Source organism: Gobio gobio (assembly GCF_949357685.1).
Source record: "Gobio gobio genome assembly, chromosome: 15".
NCBI classification, from domain to species: domain Eukaryota; kingdom Metazoa; phylum Chordata; class Actinopteri; order Cypriniformes; family Gobionidae; genus Gobio; species Gobio gobio.
Window position 1 is genome coordinate 53,925,185 of NC_137108.1, and position 9,889 is coordinate 53,935,073.

At 41.4% G+C, this 9,889-nt stretch overlaps 1 protein-coding gene across 2 annotated transcripts in view; it reads left to right on the top strand.

Annotated features, from left to right (window-relative positions):
* Window positions 1-9,314, top strand: part of cmc1 (C-x(9)-C motif containing 1) — a 25,502-nt gene extending 16,188 nt beyond the window's left edge. For both annotated transcript variants that reach the window (XM_079836655.1, XM_079836654.1), the window contains exons 3-4: window positions 2,514-2,604; window positions 8,706-9,314. In XM_079836655.1, coding sequence (XP_079692781.1) covers window positions 2,514-2,604; window positions 8,706-8,826 — 212 coding nt within the window. In that variant the 3' untranslated portion in view covers window positions 8,827-9,314. The remainder of the gene's footprint in view (window positions 1-2,513; window positions 2,605-8,705) is intronic.
* Window positions 9,315-9,889: the final 575 nt, after the last annotated feature.

Here is a 9,889-nt window from a genome sequence, read left to right on the forward strand (position 1 = left end):
CTGATCACTCCGTCTCAGATTCAGCAACTTTCAGGACAGACACACGGGTCACATGATCTATCACATGGAATAATCACTCTTAAAAGAATAATGATGATGTTTTTGAGTCTCTTCTGCTCACCAATGCTGCATTTATTTGATCAAAATAGTGAAATATTTGTACAATTTAAAAGAACCATTTTCTATGTGAATATATAGTAAAGTGTCATTTATTCTTGTGATCAAAGCCTAAATGTATCATCATTCCTCCAGTCTTCATGATCCTTCATAAATCACTCTCATATGATGCTCAAGACACGTTTATGATTATTATCAGTGATGAAAACAGTTCATATTTGTGTGGAAGGGCTCCAGAGTGCGACTAAATGGTCGCATTTTGCGACTAAAATTTGAGAGTGTGCGACTGAATTTTACATCCAGTCGCACATGTGCGAACAGTAAATTTGCCAGCTGTCGGTACTGGAGAAATTAAGAAAATACACTTACTAATTATAATTGATAGACGTTATGTCTGGCAAATTCTATCTTTGCCAGCCGTTTCTATATGAGATAATATTAAACCATTTATCCGTGATGCATTTTTGCCATTCGCAATGCAGAAGAGAGAAAGCGGGCGAGCTCTCTCACGTGGAGCTACAGCGAACACAACACCTCAGTCAGCTTTAATGAGTGACGAGAACTAAACAAAAGTTTAGTCTGCTTAAACTTTAGGGTTGTGCTGTGATATTAATCTAATTTTATTTTCGATTTTGGCTTCCAAGAATTATAAAAAGATGGTATGAGGTAAAAACTATTCCTATAGCCGTGTTCCGTCGAGCTCATTCTTCCCTTCACAGCCTTGCGCTGTCATTTCTCCTTAAACCTAAACTAAACGTCAGATTCAGTGATTGTTGTAAACTGCAGTCTCTACTGTTGCTAAACTGCGGGATGTGTTTGATAATAAAGAGCTATTAAATGCACAATAATCCGCGCAAGAGACGCTGTTTCCAACATCAAGGCGGCTTATGTGTGTGTGCTGCGAAATGGACCGACTTGCACTTTATATTTTAGGCTTCGTGTGTGCGTCTAAACCATCAAATAAACAACAAATAGCCGGTGTCAAAATGACCGGATTGGAGAGTAGTTATTTTAACAGTTTATATCTTAAATGGGCATAAATAGTTTGGAGAAATAGGAGAATATGATATTATTAGTTCTACATTCGATCGGTCTTAAAGGGGCAGCGTCTAATAAACCTGCTGACGATTGAGCCATTCATTCGAATCAAACAAGAGGCAAAGAGAAAATATTCACATCTCTTGAGTTAATAACTTTAGCTTTTATAAGCATTAATCTATCAATTTATACAGTGAAAACTATGCAGTGTTATTTTACATTTCATTACTTTATTAGATTTCTTTGTAGGTTTGTTCTTTACTGTAATATTAATGTTAGCAGACCTTCCAAATGCCTGCACACTGGTCCATTTACAAATAGATGTTTTATATTTTTGTTCAAACTTTGCGGTTTCTTATAGATATTTTATTTTTCAGATTATAAAGCCATGTTAATTATGTTCTTAATTATGTTTTTTTTTTTTTTATAAAAAAAATAAAAATAAAGTATAATAAAAAGAACCGGTAAGAATACTGTTAAAGTACCGGATCGATAAGCAGTATGGGTAAGAGTAATAATACCATTAAAACCTTAACGATACCGATCCCTATTAGTAATACAGTGGAAATTAGTAGATTTGGTTAGCATGTTGATTTACGGTGTGCGCCCCTAAAATTTCGGGTTGTGCCCCTAAAATTTTCAGTTGGGGGCCACTGTGCTCCTAGTGAAAAAAGTTAGTCTGGAGCCCTGATACCATTCAAAAGTTTGGGGTAATGATTTCTTTTAATAAAATGAAGCTTTGGTTCAGCAAAGGATGCATTAAAATGATCAAAAGCGACATTTATAATGCTACAAAAGATAATGATCTCAAATAAACGCTGTTCTTTTGAACTTTATATTGACACTGAACACTTTACACTGAAGACTGGAGTAATGATGATAATCACAGGAATAAATGACACTTTACTGTATATTCACACAGAGAACAGATGATCTACACTGGAGGAATATTTCATAATGTTTACTGTATTTATGAGCAGCCTTGGAGCACAAGAGACTCTTTCAGAAACATTAAAGCTGCAGTGTGTAAGTTTCCCGTCCGCTAGAGGTCGCCTGTTCTAAACACAGCTGTAGTTTGAGGACGTCGCTTTGACTCTTGGGACATGTGGTCTTCACCTCAGCCGCTGGGGTCCATTTACAAAGAGTTGGAAACATTTGGGATGTTGTAAGTCCTCGACTGAACACAATATATAACACTGGCCTAGAGGTGTTTGGATATTCTACTTAAAAAAAATGTTACATAGTGCAGCTTTAAGCTTTTTTCACTGATATTACTCCAGACCTTTGATGGAATATGAGGCTCATTGTGTGTTGTGAGAGAAAGGACTCAAGCTGAAGTTTTCTCCTGTGGTTTCCAGCGTTCAACCACTGCTGTAAAGACGCCGGCTTCTTCATGGTGTTCCAGTGTCGAGAGGAGAACGCCGCTCTCAAGCAGTGTCTGACGCAGCAGTAAGGCTTCATCCTCAGAACACTTCAGCACATTCAAAAATTTATTAGATTTTTAGGAGACATGTTTAAGGGCAAAAGGGTCTCATCCAGCAGAGATCATAAAAAAAAAATTCAACATTTTATGCAAAAATTGTAATATTATATTCTGAAATTCATGCACACGGTTTTCAACCCTCAAAAAACATGTTTATTCTTTTACACACGGCCCCGAAAACAGGTTTTTGAAATAGTACCGTAAAATAGATACCGTTTTCGTGTAAACTTAAAAGCACTTAAAGTCTGCGGACCCAGTTCTGGAATGTACGGAGCCCCTAAAGGGACGTGATGGTGGAAAAAAATTAGGATGGGAGGATTTTTTTTTCCGAATCGTTTGCGTTCCCTCGCAAAACTTTTGCGTTCCTCCGAGAAACTTTGCGTTCCAACGCAAACATTTAGCGTTCCCACGCAAAGATAGATGTCCCACGCAAACATTTAGCGTTCCCACGCACAGATCGATGTCCCACGCAAAGATAGATGTCCCACGCAAAGATAGATGTCCCACGCAAACATTTAGCGTTCCCACGCAAAGATAGATGTCCCACGCAAACATTTAGCGTTCCCACGCAAAGATAGATGTCCCACGCAAAGATAGATGTCCCACGCAAAGATAGATGTCCCACGCAAACATTTAGCGTTCCCACGCAAAGATAGATGTCCCACGCAAAGATAGATGTCCCACGCAAAGATAGATGTCCCACGCAAAGATAGATGTCCCACGCAAAGATAGATGTCCCACGCAAAGATAGATGTCCCACGCAAACATTTAGCGTTCCCACGCAAAGATAGATGTCCCACGCAAAGATAGATGTCCCACGCAAACATTTAGCGTTCCCACGCAAAGATAGATGTCCCACGCAAACATTTAGCGTTCCCACGCAAAGATAGATGTCCCACGCAAAGATAGATGTCCCACGCAAAGATAGATGTCCCACGCAAACATTTAGCGTTCCCACGCACAGATAGATGTCCCACGCAAAGATAGATGTCCCACGCAAAGATAGATGTCCCACGCAAAGATAGATGTCCCACGCAAAGATAGATGTCCCACGCAAACATTTAGCGTTCCCACGCAAAGATAGATGTCCCACGCAAAGATAGATGTCCCACGCAAAGATAGATGTCCCACGCAAACATTTAGCGTTCCCACGCAAAGATAGATGTCCCACGCAAAGATAGATGTCCCACGCAAAGATAGATGTCCCACGCAAAGATAGATGTCCCACGCAAACATTTAGCGTTCCCACGCACAGATAGATGTCCCACGCAAAGATAGATGTCCCACGCAAAGATAGATGTCCCACGCAAACATTTAGCGTTCCCACGCAAAGATAGATGTCCCACGCAAAGATAGATGTCCCACGCAAAGATAGATGTCCCACGCAAAGATAGATGTCCCACGCAAAGATAGATGTCCCACGCAAACATTTAGCGTTCCCACGCAAAGATAGATGTCCCACGCAAAGATAGATGTCCCACGCAAACATTTAGCGTTCCCACGCAAAGATAGATGTCCCACGCAAACATTTAGCGTTCCCACGCAAAGATAGATGTCCCACGCAAAGATAGATGTCCCACGCAAAGATAGATGTCCCACGCAAACATTTAGCGTTCCCACGCACAGATAGATGTCCCACGCAAAGATAGATGTCCCACGCAAAGATAGATGTCCCACGCAAAGATAGATGTCCCACGCAAAGATAGATGTCCCACGCAAACATTTAGCGTTCCCACGCAAAGATAGATGTCCCACGCAAAGATAGATGTCCCACGCAAAGATAGATGTCCCACGCAAACATTTAGCGTTCCCACGCAAAGATAGATGTCCCACGCAAAGATAGATGTCCCACGCAAAGATAGATGTCCCACGCAAAGATAGATGTCCCACGCAAACATTTAGCGTTCCCACGCACAGATAGATGTCCCACGCAAAGATAGATGTCCCACGCAAAGATAGATGTCCCACGCAAACATTTAGCGTTCCCACGCAAAGATAGATGTCCCACGCAAAGATAGATGTCCCACGCAAACATTTAGCGTTCCCACGCAAAGATAGATGTCCCACGCAAAGATAGATGTCCCACGCAAAGATAGATGTCCCACGCAAAGATAGATGTCCCACGCAAACATTTAGCGTTCCCACGCACAGATAGATGTCCCACGCAAAGATAGATGTCCCACGCAAAGATAGATGTCCCACGCAAACATTTAGCGTTCCCACGCAAAGATAGATGTCCCACGCAAAGATAGATGTCCCACGCAAAGATAGATGTCCCACGCAAAGATAGATGTCCCACGCAAAGATTTAGCGTTCCCACGCAAAGATAGATGTCCCACGCAAAGATAGATGTCCCACGCAAACATTTAGCGTTCCCACGCAAAGATAGATGTCCCACGCAAACATTTAGCGTTCCCACGCAAAGATAGATGTCCCACGCAAACATTTAGCGTTCCCACGCAAAGATAGATGTCCCACGCAAACATTTAGCGTTCCCACGCAAAGATAGATGTCCCACGCAAAGATAGATGTCCCACGCAAACATTTAGCGTTCCCACGCAAAGATAGATGTCCCACGCAAACATTTAGCGTTCCCACGCAAAGATAGATGTCCCACGCAAACATTTAGCGTTCCCACGCACAGATAGATGTCCCACGCAAAGATAGATGTCCCACGCAAAGATAGATGTCCCACGCAAACATTTAGCGTTCCCACGCAAAGATAGATGTCCCACGCAAACATTTAGCGTTCCCACGCAAAGATAGATGTCCCACGCAAAGATAGATGTCCCACGCAAAGATAGATGTCCCACGCAAACATTTAGCGTTCCCACGCAAAGATAGATGTCCCACGCAAAGATAGATGTCCCACGCAAAGATAGATGTCCCACGCAAAGATAGATGTCCCACGCAAACATTTAGCGTTCCCACGCACAGATAGATGTCCCACGCAAAGATAGATGTCCCACGCAAAGATAGATGTCCCACGCAAACATTTAGCGTTCCCACGCAAAGATAGATGTCCCACGCAAAGATAGATGTCCCACGCAAAGATAGATGTCCCACGCAAAGATAGATGTCCCACGCAAAGATAGATGTCCCACGCAAACATTTAGCGTTCCCACGCAAAGATAGATGTCCCACGCAAACATTTAGCGTTCCCACGCAAAGATAGATGTCCCACGCAAACATTTAGCGTTCCCACGCAAAGATAGATGTCCCACGCAAAGATAGATGTCCCACGCAAAGATAGATGTCCCACGCAAACATTTAGCGTTCCCACGCAAAGATAGATGTCCCACGCAAACATTTAGCGTTCCCACGCAAAGATAGATGTCCCACGCAAACATTTAGCGTTCCCACGCAAAGATAGATGTCCCACGCAAAGATAGATGTCCCACGCAAAGATAGATGTCCCACGCAAACATTTAGCGTTCCCACGCACAGATAGATGTCCCACGCAAAGATAGATGTCCCACGCAAAGATAGATGTCCCACGCAAACATTTAGCGTTCCCACGCAAAGATAGATGTCCCACGCAAAGATAGATGTCCCACGCAAAGATAGATGTCCCACGCAAAGATAGATGTCCCACGCAAACATTTACCGTTCCCACGCAAAGATAGATGTCCCACGCAAAGATAGATGTCCCACGCAAACATTTAGCGTTCCCACGCAAAGATAGATGTCCCACGCAAACATTTAGCGTTCCCACGCAAAGATAGATGTCCCACGCAAACATTTAGCGTTCCCACGCAAAGATAGATGTCCCACGCAAAGATAGATGTCCCACGCAAACATTTAGCGTTCCCACGCAAAGATAGATGTCCCACGCAAAGATAGATGTCCCACGCAAAGATAGATGTCCCACGCAAACATTTAGCGTTCCCACGCAAAGATAGATGTCCCCCGCAAACATTTAGCGTTCCCACGCAAAGATAGATGTCCCACGCAAAGATAGATGTCCCACGCAAACATTTAGCGTTCCCACGCAAAGATAGATGTCCCACGCAAAGATAGATGTCCCACGCAAAGATAGATGTCCCACGCAAACATTTAGCGTTCCCACGCAAAGATAGATGTCCCACGCAAAGATAGATGTCCCCCGCAAACATTTAGCGTTCCCACGCACAGATAGATGTCCCACGCAAAGATAGATGTCCCCCGCAAACATTTAGCGTTCCCACGCACAGATAGATGTCCCACGCAAAGATAGATGTCCCCCGCAAACATTTAGCGTTCCCACGCACAGATAGATGTCCCACGCAAAGATAGATGTCCCACGCAAAGATAGATGTCCCACGCAAAGATAGATGTCCCCCGCAAACATTTAGCGTTCCCACGCAAAGATAGATGTCCCACGCAAAGATAGATGTCCCACGCAAAGATAGATGTCCCACGCAAAGATAGATGTCCCACGGGCCGTTTCAAAGCTCAGTACGTTAACAATGGAGCGGTCAGAGTTGAACTTGGACTTAGGCTATAGGCAATAAATAAATACAGTCAGAGCTTAGTTCAATGAGTTCGGTGAGCTAAACGTTGATAAAACACAATGTCTCTTTAACGTAGACAACAAGATGCAACCTAATTGTCCTCAAAACAAGTCTTATAATATAAATTGGTCTATATGAGCAGGCGGCTGAGAGACAAGTCCGAATTAAGGGACTGTCTGCAAAGTGCAAAACCCGAAAAGCGTATAACCTACTACAAGTCATGAACTTCAATGTTACTCACTGTCACCAAATTCAGTTCACACATCACGCTCTCCTGCTGGTTATACTATAACGCTTAGTTTGGCAAGTAATCGCACATAAAAATAATAAAAGTAATAGCACATAGGCCTATTCTTTACACAAATGATGTTGGTAGCTAAAATACAGTAGTTGCAAGTTGCAACCATAGCTATTGTATGATAATTGCTTGCTGATTTTGATGGCATTACTCTGTATACTGTATTAGTATATTGTAGCAGGAGAGCATTGATGTGTAAACTGAATTATTATTGCCTATTTTTTAGTAACGCCTTTCGGGTTTTGCACTTTGCAGACGGTCCCTTTTTACTTGTCTCTCATATTAAGGCTCGTTTTGAGGGAAATCATGTTGCAGCTCGTTGTCTACGTTAAAGAGGTGTCATTTGTGTTTTAACAACGTTTTTAGCTCACGAGTTATTGATCCGGGAAGTTCAAATCTGTGAATAGGCTACATTGCCAACGACTGAACTCCACTGTAGCCTATTTATAAGCCCAAGTTCAAAATCAAACTCTCATTGACATACTGAGCTGTTTGAAACACTGACAGCGGGACATTATTAGCAAATATCACGAGGGAACGCAAAAGATTTTGGGAAAAAAAATTCCTCCCATCCTAAATCTTTTCCATCACCACGTCCCTTTAGGGGCTCCGTAGGAATGACATCATCAAGTATAAACTTTAAACGTTAAATATGTAGGAGCTCTGACCTCATATGTGGCCTTTTGAACACTTTCTGGAGATTTGCATCACTTTGGCATTTGTTTTACACAAAGCAACTTATTTACACTAAATTACTCTGGGAACATTTCCGCCTGGATTTGTCCGACCCAAATTGAAAAGCTTCCCACACACACACACACACACACACACACACACACACAGTGTCTCTAAACACACAATACTGCTGTCATTTGATAGGAAACACTTTGAAGTTTCATAAACCACTGCTAAAAGTGATAAACATGTGAGTATATGTTGTCTGAGCTGTAATTCATTGGAAATCTTCAAAACTAGTCTTAAACATTTTATTTTAGGCTTACTTTTATGTGTCTTGTCTTTATATTGTGTTAATTTGGATTATTTTGTTAAATTTATATTATAATATTTTGTTATTGTTGTATTTGATCTTGTGTATAGCTTTTATGTTAAACGCCTTAAGAAAAGAAGCAGCTGGAGTTTGTTTATTAAGCGAGCAGGGCAACCACCCAGTAGAGCATTACAATAATCTAGCCTTGTTAATATTAATGCATTAACTAATGTGCCGTTGCTGTAACGTGGCGGATGCGTTTGAATGTGGATTTGTTTGCTCTTGCAGTTACCAGGATCCGGCGTTCTTCGAGGAGTGCAAACAGGAGTATCTGAGAGAGAAGCGGGAGTTCGTGCAGACTGGGATTCCGGCCAAGAACAGGACGCAGAAGCTTCCCACCAGCATGTAGACCGACGCCTGCCGCTGGAATCATGAAGTCATTTGAGAGACTGCTGGGGTTTGATGGACGTCCTCTGGATCTGTTGCCTTTGCTGCTGTTTATATTCATGATTAGCTCTTATAAACCATCACTAGCACCAAAGCCTAATCAAAATTCATAGGGAATTTTTGGAGTCACATCGGATGCGTGTCGTCCCTGGGGAATTACTGCCACATCATGTGAAAACAAATGTTTTTTTGTTTCTTTGTTTTAAAATACAAACTCCAGAGTTATTCATGAAGCTTGTGCTTGTGCGGATGAGTTTGTGCTTCACATTCAGGAAATGAACATCTTTAGTGTCTGTCAATGTGCTCCAGAAAAAAATGTAAATAATTGGTGACAATGTTATACTTTGAAAAATAAATAATGTTTAAGTTTCGGGTCAGTAAGGCTTTTTATGCGTTTGAAAGAAGTCTGTACCATTTATCTGATCAAAAAATACAGTGAAATATTATTAGAATTTAGAGTATCTGTTTTTATATATATGAATGGATGCATGTATGAATGAATGAATGCATGTATGTATGCGTGTATGCATGTGTGTGTACACACACACACACACACACACACACACACACATACACACATATACATACATGCATCCATACATACACATATACACACATATATACATACATACACACATATACACATACATACATACATACACACACATATATACATACATACACACATATACACATACATACATACATACACACACATATATACATACATACACACATACATACATACATATACACATGCATCCATGCACACACACATACATGCATCCATACACACATATATACATACACACATACATATACATACAAACATACATATACACATTCATACATACATACATACATATACACATGCATCCATGCACACACACACACACACACATATATACATACATACATACACACATACGTACATACACATATACACACATACACATACATGCATACATACACACACATATATACATACATACATACATACATACGTACATACACATATACACACA